We start from the raw sequence: 24,548 nt of genomic DNA, 5'->3' as shown, positions 1-24,548 counted from the left end.
TGCATTTTAGTCCAAATATGAGATCTGAGGACTTTTTGACCCCAGATCTCATATTTAAGAGGTCCTGTCATACTTTTATTCTATTACAAAGGATGTTTACATTCCTTGTAATAGAAATAAAAGTGACCCATTTATTTTTTTTTTAAACAGTGAAAAAATAAATAAAATCAAGTAAAATAAATAAGAAAAAAAAATGTTTTTTTAAAGCGCCCCGTCCCGACGAGCTCGCACGCAGAAGCAAACGCATACGTGAGTAGAGCCCGCATATGAAAACGGTGGTAAAAACCACACATGTGAGGTATCGCCACGATCAGTAGAACAAGAGCAATAATTCTTGCTCCAGACCTTCTCTGTAACACAAAACATGCAACCTGTAGAATTTTTTAAACATTGCCTATGGAGATTTTTGAGGGTAAAAGTTTGACGCCATTCCACGAGCGGGCGCAATTTTGAAGCGTGACATGTTGGGTATCAATTTACTCGGCGTAACATTATCTTTCACAATATAAAAAAAAAAATTGGACTAACTTTACTGTTGTCTTATTTTTTTATTAAAAAAGTGAATTTTTTCCATAAAAAGTGGGCTTGTAAGACCATTGCGCAAAAAAAAAAAAAAAAGGATTGCAATGACCGCCATTTTATTTTCTAGAGCGTTAGAAAAAAAAATATATAATGTTTGGGGGTTCTAAGTAATTTTCTGAAAAAAAAGCTGTTTTAAACAGCGCTATATGGGTACCTTAAATAAATAGGGATAATTGTAGACACACACCCACACTCACTCAGGTTGAACTGGATGGAATGGTGTCTTTATTCAACCTTACTATCTATGTAACTATGTAAACACCAAAATCTCAAAACAAGGCTAGTCCTTAAGTGGTTAGAAAAGCTTGCCCCCTGCCCGCATTCTGTGGAAATACAGATGGACTTCCCCTTAACATCCATACCAGATCTTTTCTCTTAAAATTATACCATTACATTTTGGTATACATGAAATAGGGAACACAAATCCCATATTATATTTTGCTATTTGTATCTTAAATTCCCATAATTGTTTCCTGTGTCCCATTCACACTGCAATGCAGCCAAGTAGGCTAGGTTAGCAGCAAAGACATGCTGCATTTTATTGCAGCGCACCAGCCCAAATTGCACTGCAATGTCAGGCAGAGGCAGTGCAGCGTGTTGCTCAACGTTGCAGTGAATGAAGAGTACGTTTTGTACACTACAAATAAAGCTTGTACCAAAAAAAAAATATCACATCACACTGCCCCCTAACTCAGCCAGCAACCCAGATCGGCTGGTGAGGTGATCACTCTGGCTGCTCTGTGATTTGCCACCCTGTATAGTGTGAATTGGCCCTAAAAAACGACATTTTGAGCTTGAATTTAGTTGTCATAAATACAGAAGGAAAGTCAATCACCATATCAAGGCAGACAATAGTAGGCACTCATTCCATATTGTTTCTATATTGGAAACACCTATGCAACAAACACCTTGCTGTTGACCTAATATTTTTTGACAATTTTATTAGGCTTTTGGTGGTGATTAGTTGGAACGAGTGATGGTAATTTTTTGTGTTGTTCAAAGTAATTTGCTCTAGTGAAAGTGTACTTGGCTTGAAAGCCTTATGCCTAGTATACATGGGCCAAATTTCAGTAAACATCGGTTGGTTCAATATAAACTGGCTGGCATTTGGCCCGTGTGTATGGCAGCCAGTCTAACAGAAGCAGGTAGTTCTGCCGCCTTCTGTCGGACGAGCATGCTGGAAAACCAGCAGCCGACCAGCTCCCGATCAGCGCTCTCAGCCGATAGCTGAGAGCGATAGCTGGAGTGTTCTGGTGGGTGTGGGCTGTCCCGCTGTCAGAACAAAACAGCTCAGCCATGGAAATCGCTGTACTAAAGTTAGAATGGAGCTGTCAGGTTTTTTTTTTTTTTCATTCATTCCGCTGGTTCCTCATCTGGAATTTTGGTCACCAGTTCACAAAAAGGATATTGGGGAACTGGAGAAAGTACAGAGAAGGGCAACCAAACTGATAAGAGGCATGGAAGAGCTCATCTATGAGGAAAGATTAGAGGAACTGAATCTATTTTCTCTTTAGAAGAGGTGATTAAAGGGGGATGTGATCATTATGTATAAATACATAAGTGGTCCATATAGTGAACTTGGTGTTGAGTTATTCACTTTAAAAAGGAGTTGTAAAGGCAGAAGTTTTTTTATCTTAATGAATTAAGATAAAAAAACCTGCTGTGTGTTGCAGCCCCCCCAGCACCCCCCAATTACCTACCTGAGCTCCTTCTCTCTCCAGCAATGTCCACGATCCCCTCAGCCATCTAGACAGAGCAGTGACGCTAATGGCTCCTGTGGCTGTCAAAGTCAGCCAATCAGGGGAGAGAGGAGAAGGGGCCAGGTCGGGGCTTTGTGTCTGAATGGATACATGGAGCTCTGACTCGGCTTGGGTGACAACCTGTAGTCAAAGGAGGGAAGGGCTGGGAGCAGCAAAAAGGGACCCGAGAAGAGGAGGATCTGGGCTGCTCTGTCCAAAACCAACTGCACAGAGGAGGTAAGTATAACATGTTTGTTGTTTATTTTTATTTTTTTTTAAAGCGAGCCTTTACAATCACTTTAAGGTCATCACAGAGGACAAGGGTCCACTCTTTATTTCTGGAGGAAAAGAGATTTAATCTCCAAATACGGAAAGGTTTCTTCACAGTAAGAGCTGTGAAAATGTGGAATAGACTCCCTCAAGAGCTGTTCTGGCCAGCTCAGTAGATTGCTTTAAAAAAGGACTGCATTCTTTATAACTGGATACTAACATTTATAGGTAATGTTGATCCAGGGAATATTCAATTGCCTCTCGGGGGATCAGGAAGGAATTTGTTCACCTGCTGGAGAAAATTAGATCATGCTTTGCTGGGGTTTTTTGCCTTCTTCTGGATCAACTCTGGGTATAGGATTGTGTATATGGGATTGTATACTATTTTTTCCCCCCTTTTATAGGTTAAACTAGATGGACTTTTGTCTTTTTTTCAGCCTGACTAACTATGTAACTATTACTGTGCATCAGGCTTAACTTCACCTTTTGCGCCACGTTACATGCTCTCCCCCACAGCCACTGTGACTTTTAAAATGAGATCTGCGAATGAATGAACTACAAGCACGATCTGCCACCACGGCAGATGGACTTGCAGTTCTCAATGGCACATAAGTGTGGTGATGACAGCAATTCTAGTCCATTGACACTTCCTGAAGCTCTCCAAATTAAAGCCCATACCTCGTTATGGACAGGGAGCTGAAGGAGTCTGGAGCAGCCTGACATTGCACCCATGATCCACTGATCACAAGTGCAATACTTTGCATGCTCCTATGGAAATGTTTATTTTATTTTTTAACTGCAAATATAATGTATGTGAATTTTTTTTTTTTAACCGCTTGACACCCAAGGTACATACATGGACGTCCTTTGGTTTCAGTTGTTATGCCAGGATGATGCCTACACCCACAGATGTTTTTAGCTGGCGATTCTCTTTTTTGCAGAAGTGATCCGAGTGGCTAATTAGCCGCTCGATTGCTTCTGCGGGTGGCAGAAGGGGGTTCCACCTCTCACCGCAGTGCCCGGGAGCGATGTGGCCGGCGGCAATGGCTGCCCTATACAGAGAGCGAGCAACTGACGTCATTCCCCTCTCTTTGTAACCCTGGAAACTGGAAGCAATGAGTAGTTAGTCACTTCCAGTCCCACCCCTTTGTTTACCTGGCCACCAGCGGCCAGGAAAGCAGCCGATCAGACCGATCTGTGTCTGATCGGCTGCATGGGAGGTCAGAGGAGAGATTGGGGATCCAATAGACCCAAGCATGGCCCATGCTGTCACAAGGGATGTTGTTCAACCCTTGTGATAGCAATAAAGTTAGTACAAAAAAAAAAAAAAAAGTGTAAAAAAATATTTTTTTTGTATAAAATAAATAATATAAAATTTTTTTTAAAAGTGCCCCCCGTCCCACTGTGCTTACACACAAATGCGAACCATATGTTACTCCTGCACGCATATGTAAACAGTGATCGCACCACACATGTGAGGTATTGTGGCGAACGTCAGAGCAAGAGCAATAATTCTAGCACCAGACTTCCTGTGCCACTCTAAACTGGTAGCCTGTAAAGGCGTTTAAAGTATCTCCTATGAAGAGTTTTTAGCACCGTAGTTTGCCACCATTCCACGGGCAGACGCAATTTTAAAGCGTGACATGGTGGGTATCTATTTACTCTGCATAACATCTTTCACATTATACAAAAAAATTGGGCTAACTTTGGTGTTTTGGTTTTCTTTTAATTCATGAAAGTGTTTCTTTTTTTTTTTTAAATTGTGTTTAAAAACCACTGCGCAAATACCGTGTGACATAAAAAATTGCAACACCCACCATTTTATTCTATAGGGTCTCTGCTACAAAAAATATATATTATGTTTGGGAGTTCCAAGTAATTTTCTAGCAAAAAAAGCCGATTTTTACATGTAGAAGTGAAGTGTCAGAAGTGGTCCGGATGGCAAGTGGAATAAAAGGTAGCCTTAGCCTTTAAACAGAAAGTGTTGTTAAAGCTCACCTCTACTGATTTTTACCTCAGAGGCCTTGTGGACATGTTTAACCACTTCCCGCCCAGCCTATCGCAAAATGACGGTGGTGGTTCAGTTATCCTGACTGGACGTCCTATGACGTCTTTCAGGATAACATTTGGCACACGCCCGAGGGGGCGCGCAGCGCGGCAGTCAGTGGTGCGGCATGTCAGTCTGACACACCGCTACACCGATCTTGGTAAAGAGCCTCTGACGGAGGCTCTTTACCATGTAATCAGCCATGTCCAATCACAGTGTAAAAAGGAAAAGCCGTGTATCACCTTTTCCTCACTCGCGTCTCACACAAAAGAAAGCTTGTTTGGGTACAGTGTAGCATGACCTCGCAATTGTCATTCAAAGTGCGACAGCACTGAAAGCTGAAAATTGGCCTAGGCAGAAAGGGGGTGTAAGTGCCAGGTATTTAAATGGTTAAGGAGATGTTCCTTTTTAAGAACACAAAGAGTTGGATCTTATGTTAATAAAGCCTGGCATCATATTGAAGTTATGTGCCCCATATTTATACATATTTGTATACCCTGATACTACTGGGGGGGCTTATCTTCAATGGCATTATTGCAAAGTGGTACCTCTGGATGACCTGGACTGCCACATCTTTCAGTAGGGAAATGTTAAGTGTTACACCACCACGATGGCGTGCTGTGTGTCAATGAGTTGTGTTAATACTGGGTAGGGATGAGCTGAACACCCCCTGGTTCGGTTCGCACCAGAACCTGCGAACAGACTGAAAGTTCGCACGATCTTTAGAACCCCATTAAAGTCTATGAGACTTGAACTTTCGAAATCAATTTTAAAGGCTAATATGCAATTTTTTGTCCTAAAAAGGGATTGGGGACCTGGGTCCTGCCCCAGGGGACATGTATCAATGGAAAAAAAAGTTTTAAAAATGGCTGTTTTTTTTTCGGGAGCAGTGATTTTAATGATGCTTAAAGTGAAAACAAAAAGTGAAACATTCCTTTAGATATCGTACTTGGGGGGTGTCTATAGTATGCCTGTAAAGTGGCGCGTGTTTCCCGTGCTTAGAACAGTCCCTGCACAAAATTACATTTTTAAAGGAATAAAAGTCATTTAAAACTGCTTTAATGTAGTGTCGGGTCCCGGCAATATGGATGAAAATCAGTGAGACAAACGGCATGGGTACCCCCCACCCCCCAGTCCATTATCAGGCCCTTTGGGTCTTGTATGGATATTAAGGGGAACCCCGCACCCAAATTTTAAAAAAAGGAAAGGCGTGGGGCCCCCAGGCCCTATATACTCTGAGCAACAGTATACAGGCGGTGCTAACAAGACAGGGACTGTGGGTTTGCTGTTAAGTAGCATCTGTTTGTAATTTTGAACTAGTACATTTTTAAAGTGTAGCTCCAGCCAAAAAATCTATTTTTAAGCTTGTTGGAAAACATGGGGAAGGGTTATCACCCCTGTAACATTTGTTTTGCTGTCTGTGCACCTCTTCAGAAGATTTCACCTCACTTTCTGTCCCAATGACAAATGTTTTTTTGAAAATTTGGGGTTTTTAGTGAAACAAGGATTGGTGATAAAGCATCAGTGAAGAGGAGACACGTTTTTCCCAATTAACTCTTACAGGAGAGAATTTCCCTTCCTAGGGGTAGATTTCATCTCACTTCCTGTTGTCTCCTTCCGTTTGCAAGTAGAAGTCGTTTGTAAGTTGAATGTTTGAAAGTAGGGGCCTGCCCTATATACTCTGCAGAAATTGGGGCCTTAGGTGTTGGTGCTGCCACAACACTGTAAGCCTTCACAGCTACTCTTGGTGGGCGCAGGAATGGGCCCTGCTGTGAAATATTAGATCAAGAATTGTAATTACATGCCATTGTTGAACAGTGGTAGAAAAATTGGGCCTTTGGTGGTAATGCTGGTGCCACAACACTGTAATGCCCCATACACACGGTCGGACTTTGTTCGGACATTCCGACAACAAAATCCTAGGATTTTTTCCGACGGATGTTGGCTCAAACTTGTTTTGCGTACACACAATCGCACAAAGTTGTCAGAATTTCCGATCGCCAACAACGCGGTGACGTCAACCACGTACGACGAGACTAGAAAAGGCCAGTTCAGAACCAAGCGCGGCACCCTTTGGGCTCCTTTTGCTAATCTCATGTTAGTAAAAGTTTGGTGAGAGACGATTCGTGCTTTTTCAGACTCGTGGCTTTCAGATCGTTTTCTGCCTTTCAGTTTGTGCTTGTGGGTTTGTATCTGCTCTTCAGTGCGTGCAAGCAAGTTCCGCGTGACTTTAATTAGTCATTGTGTTCTTGTTCGTTCGTTACTGTTTTTCAGTTCGCTCTTCACAGGCCTTGCTGTTGTTTAGTGCGTTCTGTTACTTCGTTCTGAGCAGCCGACCATTTTCTAGCCATGTTTCGTATACGTACTCCTCGTAGAGTTCGTGCTGTGCGGGGTGCTGGGGTCCTGACCTTGACACAAGTCCAGTCCATGAACAGGGTGGGGAGGAGTTCATGGACCAAGAATTGGTTGCTTCAGCGTGACCAGTTCTTATATCTCATATGCCTTTGCTCCGTGAGATCCGTGAGAATAATCCTGATGATTTCAGGAACTCTCTCAGGATGACGGACCCCGTGTTTCATCGTTTGTTGGCTTCGCTGACCCCTTATATTTGCAGGCAGGATACCTGCATGAGGCAAGCCATCACTCCGGAGCAGAGGCTGGTCGCTACCCTGCGGTACTTGGCGACAGGGAGAAGCCTGCAGGACCTCAAGTTCTCGACAGGCATCTCCCCCCAGGCTCTGGGGATCATCATCCCAGAGACCTGTTCTGCCATCATCCAGGTCCTGCAGGGAAGGAGTATATTAAGGTAAGATTTTTATCCTTTAATATCACATTATATTGTATTTAATGTTTGCTAAGATATTGTATTTCTTTCCTCATTCCATAATTACCATATTTGGAATATGCTGTGAATGTCCCCTTTGTTCTCATTCATGCTGGATTTTTATGTAATTCATACATATCTGCCTTCACTTACCTCCCCAACATGCTCTCCTGCCCCTATATTCACCTCATGTAGTCACTTAACAATGTATTTTATCAGCTCCATAGTAGTGCTTTACCCCAAACACCCCCTAAAATGTTTACAAATGTGATTTGTGCTTTAAATTCAGGCAGAGTGCCAGAGGCTTTTTTTGTAGTGTCCCCAAATCATTTTTCTAAACCCTCCCTCCCCCCAACTGCTAACTCAGCTGATCCCAATTCTCTATCTATCCTCAATCATCTATCTGCTGACTTTGCCAAACCATACACACTATACCCATCTCTTTAGTGGTCAGATTAATGGATGTAGTGCAAGGGCCTGCCTGTATACTTTCCAATGGTATTGTTTAAAGTTTTTGTATTCTATTATTATCTTGATAGGTAATAGCAGAATGTCCAAATGTCCTCAAATGTGTACAATGTGTATTTATATCTTTGTATTATGACACTTCTTACCTGTCCAGTGGGCTGCCAATAGTGTAACTAAGGAGGGGCTGTTCCAAGTAATACCCTGTATTTAGGCATTCATCTCTCAATGAAGTGAAGAGGGTTACCTGTCCAAGATTCCCCCCCCTATAATGTTAGAAATGGCCCGTGAGAGGGGGGGGGGAGGGGGAATATGATAGGTGTACCTTATACTTTGGTGTTAAATTCCCCTTAATAAATGCTATCTGGAGGTTGGCCAAGAATGTTTGTGCCTAATCTGCTTGCCATGTTTATGTGCAAAAATAGTAATTTATTTTTGTTTTCCTCAACAGTTTCCTTCCACGCCACAGGAATGGCAGACTGTGGCCTCCCACTTTGCCCAGCGGTGGGACTTTCCTAACTGCGGAGGGGCAATTGATGGGAAACACGTCCACATTGTCCCACCACCCAACTCGGGGTCATACTATTTCAACTATAAGGGGTTCAATAGTATTGTGATGTTGGCGGTGGTGTCGGCTAATTACGACTTCTTGTATGTGGACGTGGGGAAGAATGGCCGGATGTCCGATGGTGGAGTCATCGCCCAGACAGAGTTCTACAGGCATCTCCAGAATGGCAGCTTGGACTTGCCACCTCCAGAGGACAATGTGGAAGGACTCCCATTCGTCATTGTTGCGGATGAAGCATTTGCGCTGGGGGACCATCTTATGCGGCCATTCCCGATGAGGACCCTCACCCCGGAACAGAGGGTTTTTAATTACCGGCTGGCCAGAAACCAGAAGAGTGGTGGAGAACACATTTGGAATCATGGCCAGCCGGTTCCGCCTATTTCTGACACCCATCCATATGGCAGAGTATAAACTTAATCATCTAATCCTGGCGTGCTGTGTTCTACATAACTTTTTACGCCAACATCCTGCCAACTATGCTGGCTCAGTTGGGCCTGAGGCCGGAATTCCTCATGATACAACCCTGACGGCGCTTGAAAGTGGCCGTCCTGGCTTGCCCTCCCTGAGTGCCCGTGAAGGTTAAGATACCTTGAGTTCTTTGCGGGTAGGGGGGCCATCAATATGCCAGACAATTTGTGAAGCATTTATCAAATAAAAAAAAAAGCTAATCTTTGGTGACATTTACTGCTTGTGTTTGTTTTAGCTGACCCTGACAGCAATGTGGGGAGTCCTGAAAATGGCGTGATTGTGTAACCTTATACAAACCACTGTTGGGTGTTATTTACTAAAGGTGTAGACACTTTTTATACTACAAGTGCACTTGAAACTGCACTGAAACTGCACTTGTAATGCAAAGAGGATTTGCCCTTAGGAAATAACCCCCATTTTCACAGAAAACAACAATTACATCACCACAAAAGTGTTGTAGCGTTGAGACAATAATCCACATATTCTTGATTAACTAACTTTTTAATACCTGCACAATCACATGGGCATTTAGAAAAGGTTTTTAAAACAAACCAACATGTTTGTTGTATAACAATTTTTGGGGTGGCATTATCAAAAATAGAAATGTCCATTTACGATAAAACAGGCCTGTGTAAAACCAACAAGAAAGACAAAAATCTTGAACTTACAAAGTTCACATATGGTAAAACTTGAAGGCAATATCAGACATGAGTATTTAGGAACTGTGTTTGATATTGCGTTCAGATGGGGTGAAGTCACCCCTTGAAAAGCCAAATTTGGAAGATGCGCACCAATTTATGAATGTCAACATGTGCTATCTGCCATCACAGGGGATCAAGAGACGTGTTTTGTGGGAGCAACCCCTTCCTCACCGCTACTTTATTATTGAGGAAGGGGTTGCACCCCCAAAACGCGTCCATTGATCTCCCGTGATGGCAGATAGCACATGTTGGCACATTGTGTGCATCCTCCAAATTTGGCTTTTCGAAACATCTCTCCAAAATTTTTAAAATTGTAGCACACACAAAAAAAAAGTGATTTTGTGGGGTTTTAAATTCGCCCCAAAACATCAATGATGTTATTATTTTTTTGAATAACATCATTGATTTTTTTCTTGAGGTTTTCCAATTCTAAATTACACCCCATGATCTCCCTGATCAGGATCTGGGCACTTTCTGATGTGAAAGGATCTCGATCCATAACATCACGATCACCTAAAAAGAGAGAAACCAAACAAAAACAGGTATCAAAAATCTGCCAGCATCCATCTCTTACCTGAGTCTGTGGTCGCAGACACTCACCTGTTGTGGTGCCAATTTCCACCACGTCTTCCTCCTCCTGCTCAGCTTGTGTTTGGGGTATTTCCCCTTCTTCCAGAGGTGGGGGGTCTCTGGTCTCCTCGGATGAGGGGTGTCCTCCGAGTCTTTTCTCCCCTATGTAAAACAAAAATGGTATAATTAGCACACAGATATTTGATGGCAGAACTATAAATAGGAAACTTGCTTGGAAGTGGGGTACAATTGTCAATTTTAGCAGAGTTCCAAGATGTCAAATTTTTAGTGTCCTTTGTCAAGCTGCAATACTTTACCTGTTTTGTACAAGCATCACAGATGGAGACCCCCCTATAGTATACACTGGAGCACCTGTGTGCCCCCCTAATAAAAATGGTGTTCTTGTGTCCCACACTAGTGCTCCAGTGTCCAGATGTGAAAACAGCTGCTCAGCGTCCTCTCCTTACACAGAATCTAGTTTGCATTTCATTCTAGTAACAAAGCCATCTACACAACCAAATATTTTTCATACAAGTAGGCCCTAACAAATGTAGGAAAATGCATATGGCCTAAACAATGGTGTTTTAGAGGCCAAAATAAAAATGTTTGATACGAACGAATAATGGGCCCATGAACATTAAAATTGCCATTTTAAACTGTACATCAATTAAGAAAAGCATATGGAGCAGCACAAACGTAATAAAGACAAAAAGAATAGGAACACAGCACAACTACTTACTTTTTTGCAGCACTCTCCAGATCTTTCTGTACTGCTCGGGCTCATTTAATTTCAGGTCCGACCACCGCTTCCTGAGCTGATCTTTCGATCGTCGTACCCCGAAATTCCGGTGCAGACTTTTGACCACTTTCGCAATGATCTTGGCCTTTCTGATATTGGGGTTGGGGTAAGGTCCATACTTTCCATCATAGTCGGCCTTCTTCAGGATGTCCACCATCTCCAACATCTCCCCAAAGGACATATTTGTGGCCTTAAATCTTCTCCTTCTGGATCGGGACGTGTCCGGATCCGAGCTCTCCTCCTCCTCGTTCCTGTAATTAGCACGCACCTGCTGTGTATCCGCCATGTGCTCTTCCCCCACTGCGCAGAACGAAAAGGGGCGGGGAATAGACTAGAAAGAACGTCAGGGGCGGGCGGAGTTACACGCATGCGCAGTGTGTATAAAGCGTACCACACGTGCGTATTACGTACGATCTGTGAGCGGAGGAAGGAGCATTGGAGGCGCCGATCGTAAGAACGAAGGTAAGAGACATACTTGTGCCTATACTGCTTCTACATTGCGGCCTATATTGTAACAAGATTAGGAGAGTTTGGCCTGACATTAGGGTTTGTCTTGTGTTGTGTCTTGCAGTGAAAATGGATATCTTTCAAGATAGTGACTTCATGGCAATATTCATTGACATGTTCAGGGAGCTGCCTTGTCTGTGGGAGATCAACCACCCACATTATAGGAAACCAAACAAAGAGGAAGGCAGCGCTGGATCAATTGTTGGAAATTGTGAAGCAGGTGATCCCCACGGCAGACATCACATATTTGAAGATCCTAATTGGTGGCCTGAGGAGCACATATGTAAGGGAGCGCCAGAAAGTCCAGGATTCGCAGAGATTCGGAGCAGCAGATGACCCCAGGATGTGGTACTATGACAGGCTGCATTTTCTGGCAGGCCAGACTGAACCCAGGCCATCACTCTCCAGTCTTCCTTCCCCCCGGCTGAGGCTTCTGATGCCCAACCTGGGCCTTCCAGGCAGCAACATGTGGAGGAGCCCAGCTTGAGCCAGGTATAGTATTCCTCTAAATATTGCTGGTTGTCCAATCAATGATGTTAACCAGATGTTAGTTTGGAGTACTAATTTATGATTGTGATTGATGATGCAAAAACTAAAACCCCTTTTTTTCCCTTTTTCATACACAGGGAAGTCTCAGCCAGGAGGTGGCCGGGCCGAGCAGGCTGCCTGATCTGCAGGTCCCTCCTCTACACCTGGAAAGAGAAAGTGGCAAGAGGAGGAGTGCCCTAGAGGAGGCTGCCATAGGCCTCTTTTGGAGGGCTACAGAGGCCCTGGGAGCACCACACACCGTGGTGGATGACTTCGCTGTTATCATTGCCTGTAAAATGCAGAGGATGGAGGAGGGACAACAACTCATGTGTGAGTCCTTAATGTTGGAGGCCCTCAATAAGGGGTTTAGGCCCAAATTACATCTTATACACACCTTTGTGAACTCACACATGGTCCTCCTCCTCCTCCTGCAGGTCCTCCTCCTCCTCCTTCTCCTCCAGGTCCTCCTAGTCCTCCTCCTCCTCCAGGTCCTACTCCTCCTCCTGCCACATCTCCAACAGCAGAGCCACAGCCAGGAAGGAAGCGTGGAAGGAAGACCAGAAAGTGAGGACCCTGGGTTCAGTCTGGTCGGCCAAAAGATCCAGCCTCTTGTGGTACCACAGCCTGGGGACACAGATGTCATCTGCTGCTTTCCGGATCTCTGGGACTTCTGGACCAGACTGCTCTCCCTTACATATGGACTCCTTAGGCCGCCAATTTTGATGTTCAAGAATTGATGTCTGCCCTGGGGGTCCCAGGCTTCACTAATTTCTCCTGTTTATCCAGCGTTGCCTCCCTCTTTGTTTGGTTCTGAGCCTTTAATAAAGGAATTTTGGTTTGAATTATACTTGCCTATGTGTGTTTTACTTCAAAAAGGACAGTTTGTTGGTGAGGATTCAGGTACATTTCAAAAATACAATGTGAAATTTACAAGGGACACCAACACCAAACAATCTCCTTGAGATTAAATAATAAAAGATATCAATGGTGTTGTGGTAACTTGACACACAAAACACACAAAAATATTCTGGAGTAAAACTAAAAATAACATTAAACAAAGATCAGCCTTTAAAAAAATACAAACATAAAATCTAAAATAAAAATGGCTTTAAATAAAAAAAAAAAATTATTTATGTCAGATGTGACAAATAACAATATATTCAGGGAATCCCAATAAAAAAAAAAGAAATAATTTTGTGAGAAGTGTGTGTGAATATGAGCAGCAAAACTACTTAATTCTTCTCACATTATTCTGAGCATGTGTGGCACTTTGTGCGTCGGAACAGGCCACACACGGTCGGAATTGACGCGATCGGATTTTGTTGTCGGAAAATTTTATAGCCTGCTCTCAAACTTTGTGTGTCGGAAAATCCGATGGAAAATGTCTGATGGAGCCCACACACGGTCGGAATGTCCGACAACACGCTCCGATCGGACATTTTCCATCAGAAAATCTGACCGTGTGTACGGGGCATAAGTCCTCACAGTCACTTTTGGTGGGCGCTGGAACGGGCCCTGCTGTGAAATATTATATCAAGAATTGTAATTACATGCACCTGTAGAACAGGGGCAGAAAAATTGGTCCTTTGGTGGTGGTGGTGATGTTGCCACAACACTGTAAGCCCTCACAGTTACTCTTGGTGGGCACAGGAATGGGCCCTGCTGTAAAATATTAGATCAAGAATTGTAATTACATGTGCTTGTTGAACAGGGGCAGAAAAATTGGGCCTTAGGCACTGGTGCTACAACACTGCAACCCCTCACAGATGCTATAGTTGGAGCGCAGAAATGAGCCCTGCTGCAAAGTATTGCATCAAAAATTGTAATTATACGCCCCTGTTAAAAAAGGGGCTGAAAAATTGGGCCTTGGGCACTGGTGCTGGTGCCACAACACTGCAACCCCTCACAGATACTATAGTTGGAGCGCAGGAATGAGCCCTGCTGCAAAGTATTGCATCAAAAATTGTAATCACACGCCCCTGTTAAACAGGGGCAGAAAAATTGGGCCTTGGCCACTGGTGGCGGTTCCCAAAACCGAAAATGTTCTTACAAGCTATGAGCATGAAAATTGAGGAGGAAGAGGATTGTGACTCAGCAAAACAGGATAGTCACTCAGCATCAGCATAGGCAGTCTTGAAGGGATCTCACATTAAAAAAAAAAAATCAATCGGTTACATCAGCATCAGGTGCTTGGTAGCTGGTGATCCAAGACTAATTCATTTTTATGAAGGTCAGCCGATCGACCGATTCGGTGGACAGGCGCACCCTGTGATCGGTTACAAAGCCCCCAGCAGCACTGAATGTGCGTTCTGAAAGAACACTGGATGCAGGACATGCCAGTAGCTCAATTGCATACTGTGCAAGCTCCGGCCAGTGATCCATCCTCAAGAACCAGTAACCCAGAGGATTTTCAGTGGGAAAGGTGTCCAAGTCTGATCTTGCCCCTAGGTAATCCTGCACCATGTGAATCAGACGCTGGCGATGGTTGCTGGAACCAATCAGACCTTGGGGCTGTTGACTAAAAAATTGTGTGAACGCATCGGTCAGACGGCCAGCTTCTCCACCGCTCCTTCTGTGACTGACCGAAGCCTCAGCAACACGTTGTCCAGGAGGACCAGGAAATTGTAACCTCCCATGCTCTTGAAACACTTTGCACAAACCTTTCTGCAAGGCCTCCCGAAGATGTTTCATCCTCTGCTCCCTCTGCAACTGCAAGATGAGGTCTGCAACGTGGATCAAGGAGGGTTGCCAGCCAGTAATCATCCCTCCCCTTGATACCACGAATACGAGGATCCTTCTGCAGGCTTTGCAGGATCAGGGAGGCCATGCAGCGTAGGTTTGCTGAGGCATTTGGTCCGGAGTCCTCTGGGTCACTAAGGACGACATGATCCGCAGCCACCTCCTCCCAGCCACATACAAGTCCATGGGTTTCTTCGGACTGTAAATGATCCCTTGAAGACTGCTGCTGATGCTGAGTGCCAGGCTCCACCTCCATGCTGACACAATCCTCCTCCTCCTCCTCTTCCTGTGTGATCGGCGGGCACGCAGGAACACTGTCTGGATAAAGGGGGCCTTGAGATGTAAGGAAGTCCTCCTCTTCCTCCCTCTGTTCTGCCTCAAGTGCCATGTCCATTATTCCATGCAGCATGTGCTTCAACAGGTGGACAAGAGGGACAGTTTCACTGATGCATGCACTGTCACTGCTCATCATCCTTGTGGCCTCCTCAAATGGTGACAGGACAGTGCATGCATCCCTGATCATAGCCCACTGGCGTGGGGAAAAAAAAACAAGGTCCCCTGACCCTGTCTTGGTGCCATAGTCGCATAGGTATTCATTGATGGCCCTCTGTGCAGCTGCTGCAGCATGGCCAACGTTGAGTTCCACCTGGTGCGCATGTCACAGATTAGGCGGTTCTTGGGCAGGTTAAATTCCTTTTGGAGGTCAGCCAGCCGAGCACTGGCATTATATGACCTGCAGAAATGCACACAGACTTTCCTGGCCTGCCTCAGGACATCCTGTAAGCCCGGGTACCTGCCCAAGAACGGCTGCACCACCAAGTTAAGGACGTGAGCCAAACAGGGCACATGGGTCAGTTGTCCCTGTCAGAGGGTGGAGAGGAGCTTGGTGCCATTGTCGCAAACCACCATCCCTGCCTTAAGCTGGGGTAGTGTCAACCACCTCTGAACCTGCCCCTGCAGAGCTGACAGAATCTCTGCCCCAGTGTGGCTCCTGTCCCCCAAGCACACCAGCTCAAGCGCCACATGGCATCTTTTTGCCTGCGTGCTTGTGTAGCCCCTTGAACGCCTACGGAGCACCGCTGGTTCCGAGGACAAATCAGCACAGGAAGAGGCCATCGAGGAAGAAGAAGAGGAGGGGGTGGAGGAGAGAGGTGTGGCAGAATCACCACTAGTAGAATCTGAGGCGTGGTGGCAGAACAACCTCCAACACTACTGCACCCTGTCCTGCATCCTTCCCAGCTGCCAGAACAGTCACCCAGTGTGCGGTGAAAGATAGGTAACGTCCCTGTCCATGCCTGCTGGACCATGAGTCAGCGGTAATATGCACCTTACCACTAACCGCCCTGTCCAGCGAGGCCAAGACATTGCCTTCCACATGCCGGTAGAGAGCCGGAATCGCCTTCCATGAGAAAAAGTGGGGTTTGGGAACCTGTCACTGAGGAACCGCACATTCCACAAACTCACGGAAGGGGGCAGAGTCTACCAACTGAAAAGGCAGCAGTTGAAGTGCTAGCAATTTAGCCAATTTAGCATTCAACCGCTGTGCATGTGGATGGCTGGGAGCGAACTTCTTTTAGCGGTGCAGCAGCTGGGGCAGGGAAATTTGCCTGGTACAATCTGACGTCGGTGTAACGATAGCAGATTGCCCTCAAGTACTTGGCTGTGACACACCTAATTCTACACCTTCATTCCTCTCAGTGCAGGTTTCAGAGAGGACTAAAGGTATAGTGGGGTTGGAGATCCCAGCTGATGAGGAGCAAGGAGAGGTCCGCTTTGTTCTTTGGTGTGGGTCTTTTAGGTACGCTTGCCAATGGACTGCATGACAGGTCGACATATGTCTGGTCAAGCATGTGGTGCCCAAGCAGGTGATGTTTTAGCCACGCGATATACGCTTGAGACATATGCTGCAAATAGCAGCAGTGGGATCTGATGCACTCATCTCAAAAAAGGCCCACACCAAAGAACTTTTGGAATAACGCGCAGAGACAGCAGCGCCTTGCGCTTGTGGAGCTCTGCGGTGTGATGCAGTCGGTGTGCTGCCCTTAAGCTGGCCCCTCGGGGGCATCCTGCCTCGTTGGAGATTTGCCTCCTCCTCTCTCCTATCAGGCACCCACGTGGAGTCAGTGACCTCATCATCCCCTCCCTCCTCATCACTGGAGCAAAGCTGGCAGTATGCTGCAGCTGGGGGAACATGACTGTCAGATTGCTGTCCTTCTTGGGCACCCCCTCTCTCTGGGCTCACGTTACTGCCTTCCTCTAGCTGGGTACCATCATCGGAGCCTTCAAAACACTGGGCATCCTCCTGGAGCATGTACCCAACACTGTGGTCAAACAGTTCGGGAGACTCCTCAGGAGGACATGGTGGGGCTAGGGAAGGAGTGACTGAGCCGAGGGAAGAGGTCGTGTTGGCAGCTGCTTTGCCAGACAAAGTAACCTGAGCCTGGGTGAGAGAGGATGAGGAGGATGAGGACGGCTTGGTCATCCACTCTACCAAGTCTTCTGCATGTTGCGGCTCAACACGGCCAGCTGCTGAAAAAAAGGACAAGCGTGTCCCACAGCCACGTGCTGATGAGGATGCACCGTCTCTACAACCAGCACTGTTGCCTCTAGGCACAGAGCCTGCTTGCCCTCTTTTATTGGCTTGTGACTGTCTGCCTCTCCTTGTTGGCCTTCCAGACATACTAATGGCCTGCAGTGAGATGTAGCTGCACAAAGCTGGGATGTATATATATACTGATACTGCTGCTAGCAGAATCAACTGCCTGCCTGTGGTACTAATAGGATCAGAAGAACACCACCAATTTTCTTCAGGAAGTGTTAGGTGCACACTGTGCAGAGGACACAGTACACTAACTGTAAATACTACAGCTGCCTGCGGTACTAATAGGATCAGAAGAACACCACCAATTTTCTTCAGGTAGCTTTAGATGCACGTTGTGCAGAGGACGCACTACACTAACTGTAAATACTGTAGCTAATAGGACAAATAGGATCAGAAGAACACCAGCTATTTTTTTCAGGTAGCTGTAAATACTGTAAAAACACCTGCCTGCCTGTAGGAAGAGAATAACAGGAACGGAACTAGCTAAACTGAATACAGTGTGTGTATATATATATATATATATATATATATATATATATATATATATATATATATTGTGAGGGGGTTAGCTCGGCAGCATGTGACCCCCTGGATGGGTTCACTACACAAAATCAGGCACAGCAGACAGCTTTATAGGTGAAACAAAAACAAAGGTGCGGTTTATTCATGCTATTTGCAGTGAAAAATATAACAGCAAAACAAAAAGAAACATGAAAAGAAATCCTGGTCAGTTTGACCTCTTACTACACACATAGATTCCCTATCTAACAACTGGGTGCAGCCTTGTGCTGCCCCAGTCCCTATCTCACTTTTAGAAGTTAGCCACACAGGCCTTAACTCACCGCACAGGACAGATACCACACTCCCCAGTCTAAACACACAGAACTGGTTCCAGGATGGAGCATCTCCCTAAGCACGCTGGGGTGTTTTCTATAGGTCTTAGTGAGCCCACTTACTTCAGCTGGGCTCATTAACGCTTCCCCTGCAGGACTCCCAGCACTCCCCCCTAGTGGTATAAGTCAGCATAAAGCCTGAATCTAGGGCATACATATTTTCCATCCTGGATACAACCAGGTGATTTTACCTGCCTGCTGTCACAATATATATATATATATATATATATATATATATATATATATATATATACACAACACCTAGGATGCATATATATATACACAATACACTATAAGTGCAGCTAACTGACTCGCCTGCCTACTCTATCTAACTTAAATCAAATGACACTGTCTCTCTCTCTCTCTATCTTTCTCTCAATGCCGGAACACACTACACAGGGCTGACATGCAGGCGGCCTTATATAGTGTGGGGCGTGTACTAAACCCCCTGAGCTATAATTGGCCAAAGCCACCCTGGCTTTGGCCAATTACGGCTCTCTGCACAGACGGCGCTGTGATTGGTCAAGCATGCGGGTCATAGTGCATGCTTGCAATGCAATCATCAGCCAGCAATGCACTGCGATGCCGCAGTGAATTATGGGCCGTGACGCACCACTCGAATTTGGCACGAACGGCCCATATCGTTCGCATTTTAACGAATGGTCGACATGCGATGTTCGAGTCGAACATGGGTTCGACTCAAACTCGAAGCTCATCCCTAATACTGGGGCATGATCTTAAAATTGAGTCAGGTTTTTTTTTTTTGCATGAAAACTGTTCTTGCTACTTAAGTGGATGTAAACCCTCACATGGGTTTGAGAAAGAAACAATGCAGAGCTGTGCTGTGAATAGACCAGTTCTCTGCTAATTTATTTCTATGCATCCACCCCGAAACAAAATTCAGCCTGGTTTTATCTCAGAGAACTTGTCAGAAGTTATCATGCTGATAATAGAAGAACAGAGCATCAGAAAGCCATGGAACTTACGGCTTTGAAGAGGGATAAGGAAACCCAGGTCAGATTTCATGAATCAGGTTTACATCCACTTTAATGTTAATAAAAATGTCCTTTCTATTTCATTCTTCAGCAAGCCATGACTTTCTATTAAAACTGACAAAAAAAAAAAATCCAATATAAATTAATGATATGGGGGTATTCTAAACACTGTTTAGAAATATCATTTTCTGCTCACATAATTGCCTCACATCACTGGGACTGATCATGTGGCTATATCAAGAAGATCCTCCCACTTAGGAACCAGTAAATGGCTGCTAGACGTATGAATGAACAGAATTCCATATGTGTGTTTGAATACAAATGGCAGCAGACTGTGGAATGAAAATTGCCAAAATACTTGCAATGTATGTAACTGATCAGAAGATCATTGTTTTTTTGTATCAAGAAAAGTATATTTACACTTTAAGTTGCATTACTGTGTTAGAAACTCATTTGGCATCTATTGTACACTAGCTTTTTGACAGTTTAATTATGGATTTGTCATAAGTAGGTAAATAGATATGAATTAGTTTACTGACTGTAAACTAATCTTTATTTTATTGTTTTGTAGAGAAAGACAAGAAATATATGAAGATGTTACGGATTTTAGCTCATTCAAGAAATCAAAATCAACCTCCTTACAACACGTTGCAATATCAGAAACTAGTGGACAAGGTGTGTATGACGACCTCATTATAACTACAAAAAATAAATAACAATTTTATTCTTGTAAACAAATTCAGTGCTGTCAGCTAAAAGGAATATTTATAAAGGGTGGAATGATCATTTGCTGATCATTTTGTGCTTATTTGCTACACTTTGGGCTGACTTGTAGACATGTGCAGAATCGAAAAATTTGTTTAGTTTCAGGTAGATTTGTTATGTTACTAATTTCATTTCGATATGGAATTAGTTTGGTTTCAGAGTTCGGTTAGTTTACTTTCATTTTCTTTAAAATGAGTTTAGTTTTCATTCAAATCTGTTTTGTCTATAAATTTTCTAACGAATTCCAACTTTTCTGAACGATTAGAATTAGGTCGGTCAAAAAAAAAACGATCGACCAATTTGAATTCTGTGTGAAGAATAGCTGGTTGATAAGCAGCGGGCCGGGAAGCCGGCCGCCTGCGGCCCTAACAACTAATGACTGTTTATCTGTCAGCTGGCTTCCCCACTGACAGATGAATGTACAGAAAAGAATGCCGGCATTGCCCGGCAATAAAAAATGTTTACAAAAACGGTGTGAGGTCCCCCCCAGTCCATACCAGGCCCATGCCAAAATGTAAAAAAAGAGTGACTGATACTAGGCCACATGTCTGGTATGGCATGTCTCTTGTTTTTATTACTTTTTGACACTGTTTTGGTGAATGGGCAGGGGTACTGTGTACCCGATACTCATTCACATGGGGGGGGCGGAATCTGGGGGCCCCCTTGTTAAAGACGGTTTCCAGATTCCGATAGGCCCTCTGCCCACAGACCCCCACAACCACTGCCCCCTCCCTGCCCCAAAGCACCCACCCCCCCAAGTTTGGCCTGGTAAGGTTCGGGGGGGGGCGCTCGCTCGGGGCTTATCGGAAACCTTTCCTGACCTGCCAGGCTGCATGCTCGGATATGGGCCTGTCATAGATTTTGGTATGGACTGGGGGGACCCCACGCCGTTTTTTTTTTACATTTTTCTATTGCCAGTAATGGTATTGTATTGCAGTCAATTTAAATGTCATTTCATGCATTTTGTTTTCTTTAGAATTTTTATTTTTGCTGCAGTATGTTCTATGCATGCTACAGATGCACCACTTTACAGGCGGACTAAGGGGACCCCCAGGCACTATATTTAAAGGAATTTTTCATTTTTATTGTTTCACTTAAAGTGGGCTTTAAGTGAGAGTGACGTGCAGGAAGGACTCCAACAGCAGCACAGGATTCAGGGACATGAAGTCCCCAACTAAAGCGGCCCCACTGCCTCCTATGGGGCAGGGAACTACAGAGCCCAGCATGCTCTCTGGCGAGAAGGGATTCACACAGCAGATGCTGCCTGAAAGAAAGTTGAGTTCCACCACTGTATGGTGCTGCAGCTCAGTTTCATGGTCTTGGCAATCTTCTTATAGCCTAGGCCATCTTTATGTAAAACAACAATTTGTTTTTCAGATCCTGAGAGAGTTCTTTGCCATGAGGTACCATATTGAACTTCCAGTGATCAGTATGATAGAGTGAGAGCGATAACACCAAATTTAACACACCTGCACCCTGCTCCCCATTCACACCTGAGACCTTGTAACACTAATGCCCTGTACACATGGTCAGATTTTCCGACGGAAAATGTGTAATAGGACCTTGTCAGAAATTCTGACCGTGTGTGGGCTCCATCACACATTTTCCATCGGAATTTCCAACACACAAAGTTTGAGAGCTTGCTATAAAATTTTCCGACAACAAAATCCGTTGTCGGAAATTCCGACATTCCGACGCGTGTACACAAATCCGACGCTCAAAGTGCCACGCATGCTCAGAATAAATTGCTAAATTTAACAAAAGCTATTGGCTACTGCCCCGTTTATAGTCCCGACAAACGTGTTTTACGTCACCGCGTTCAGAACGATCGGATTTTCCGACAACTTTGTGTGACCGTGTGTATGCAAGACAAGTTTGAGCCAACATCCATCGGAAAAAATCCATGGATTTTGTTGTTGGAATGTCCAATCAATGTCCAACCGTGTGTACAGGGCATAACGAGTCACATGACACCGGGGAGGGAAAATGGCTAATGGGCTCAATTTGGAAATTTTTACTTAGGGGTTTACTCACTTTTGTTGCCAGTGGTTTAGACATTAATGGCTGTGTGTTGAGTTATTTTGAGGGGACAGCAAATTTACACTGTTATACAAGCTGTACACTCACTACTTTACATTGTAGCAAAGTGTAATTTCTTCAGTGTTGTCACATTAAAATATAGAATAAAATATTTACAAAAGTGTGAGGTGTGTACTGTATATATACAGCAGCCCTCAAAAATTCCACTCGCCTGCTCGTATTTTGCGAGTGGATTTTGAGGGCTGCTGAGCTATGGCTGCCTGGGAGCTTGAGGGCAAGCACCGCCGGCAGGCGGGTTGTATGGGAGCCATTCTCCCAGTGAAAAGAGAGGAAAGCCGCCACCCGGATGATCAGCTATAAACCTAACAGCTTTAATTTCAATAGCTGTATGTTCCCTGCCGTGCGCCATCACGTAAGCCCCTCCTCTTTATCCAGGCATCTTGATAGAGAGATCACTCGTCCAATCCTGGGACAGATGATCTGTCTATCAAAGTTCACCGGACAAGGGGGAGGGGCTGTATTTGACGGCACACAACACACAGCTATTGAAATGAAAGCTTTTATGTCCCCAGCGTTCTGATCATCAGGCGGCAGCTCTCCTCTCTCTTCCCCTGCACAGGTAGGCTGCATTGGTGACATGGGCTGTATTGGTGGACATGGGCAGGCTGCATTGGTGGACATGGGCAGGCTGCATTGTCAGGCATGGATAAAGTTGTTAATATTTATTTTTATAACTTAATTCTGCATAAAACATTTAAGTGTCATTTCATGAGCTAATTTATGAGGGCGTATTTAGGGGCGGAATTAGGGGTGAGGCAGGGTAGGGGTTGGGCGGGGCAACTGGTGGCCAGTAACTCTTGAGGCCTGGCTAGTAGCTCAGGACCTGTATACAATATTATATATATTTATTTATATTTGCATCTTATACAGTAGTTGCCTCCCCCTACATTTGTCCATGTACCCCCTAAATATAAAAGCTGGAGATGCCACTGCCCTGAACATGGGGGGGGTGGGTGATTTAGGGCAGGGGGGCCCCCCACCCCAAAGCACCTTGTCCCCATGTTGATAAGAACAAGCGCCTCATCCCCACAACCACTGTGGAGGTATGTGGGTGGGGGGCTTATCAGAATCTGGAAGCCCCCCCTTTAACATCGGGGCCCCAAGATTCCACCCCCTCCTCTATGTGAATAAGTATCGGGTACATAGTACACCTACCCATTCACCAAAACAGTGTCAAAAAGTAATAAAAACAAGAGACAAGTTTTTGACAATTTCTTTATAAAAAAATAAAAATAGTATCCCTTGATGTAAATCCATCGTCAATTACACCAACCCACCGACCTGAAAAATAAAAAAACAAAAATGCTCTGCCTCCTGGGACGACCTCCCGCCGAAAGCCTGCTCTGCGCTTTGACATTTCTTATAGGTAAGGGGCGGGGCCGCATGGCTATGTCACCAGGTGGCACCGCCCCTTCTGACGTTACGTACTCGTGCACGCTGGGCCTGTGATGTCACAAGGGGGCAGGACCACCAGGTTATGTTCCCAGGTGGCCCCGCCCCTTACCTATATAAGAAATGTCAAAGAGCAGAGGAGGCATTCAACGGGAGGTCGTCCCGGGAGGCGGAGCATTTTTGTTTTTGTTTATTTTTCAGGTCGGTGGGTGGTGTAATTGACGATGGATTTCCATCAAGGGATACGATTTTTATGCTGAATTCTTCAATTGGAAATTCAGATGTCGGTAAATTTATCATAAACTATAATGATAAATGTTATAGCTGCTTGACCCAACCCTCTATTGCATAACTGTCACTTGGAAAAAGGTGAGCATTTGATTTTATTATTGATTTGATTGCTTCCCTTACAAGCAATTTTTTAAAATTTTATTTCGAATGGTAGCTCAATGCACTGTTACGGTAGTATACAATACACCCACACTGCAGTACACCATAAGGCACATGTATTATTATGCTTTGGCTAAAAAAAAGTACACATCCAATTTTTTGTGATTTTATGTGTGCTACTGGCGTAAAAAAAATGGGTTGACTTAATGTAGCACACCTAAACACAAAGTACTAAATTGCGGTAAGCGCATTGTGTGAGTGGGCTCTTACAATTAGTAACATTAAACTTCACTTTTCATGATGCTGCCCACTGCCCATTCAAATATTGCATCTAGGTCAATGTGTAAGTCAGAGGCTAAGCAAAAATGGCAACCACCCCAAATGAAAGCTTTTTAAGTAAGTTGCCAGCATTTGCAAATATATAAGGAAGCCACATTGCCCCTCTGTATAGTGCAGCCCTAGCTTTAATTTTTGTGAGTCTCCTTTTTGGAGCATATGTAGCAATGGATAAATTATGGGTATTCCTGGAGGCAGCCAAATCCTCCTTTAATATGCAAGGATGCACCAGAAGCCCAGCAAAGCATAATGGCAGCTGAAGGCATCC

General features: G+C 44.6%; 1 protein-coding gene across 1 annotated transcript in view; it reads left to right on the top strand.

Annotated features, from left to right (window-relative positions):
- Positions 1-24,548, top strand: part of LOC141105219 (FYN-binding protein 1-like) — a 446,065-nt gene that overhangs the window by 196,287 nt on the left and 225,230 nt on the right. Inside the window, exon 4 of the mRNA XM_073595110.1 lies at positions 19,869-19,972. Coding sequence (XP_073451211.1) covers positions 19,869-19,972 — 104 coding nt within the window. The remainder of the gene's footprint in view (positions 1-19,868; positions 19,973-24,548) is intronic.

The sequence above is a fragment of the Aquarana catesbeiana genome, linkage group LG01, assembly GCF_042186555.1.
Source record: "Aquarana catesbeiana isolate 2022-GZ linkage group LG01, ASM4218655v1, whole genome shotgun sequence".
In the NCBI taxonomy this organism is placed as follows: domain Eukaryota; kingdom Metazoa; phylum Chordata; class Amphibia; order Anura; family Ranidae; genus Aquarana; species Aquarana catesbeiana.
The sequence above is the reverse complement of the archived record's forward strand: the minus strand, read 5'-3'. Positions and strand labels throughout refer to the sequence as shown.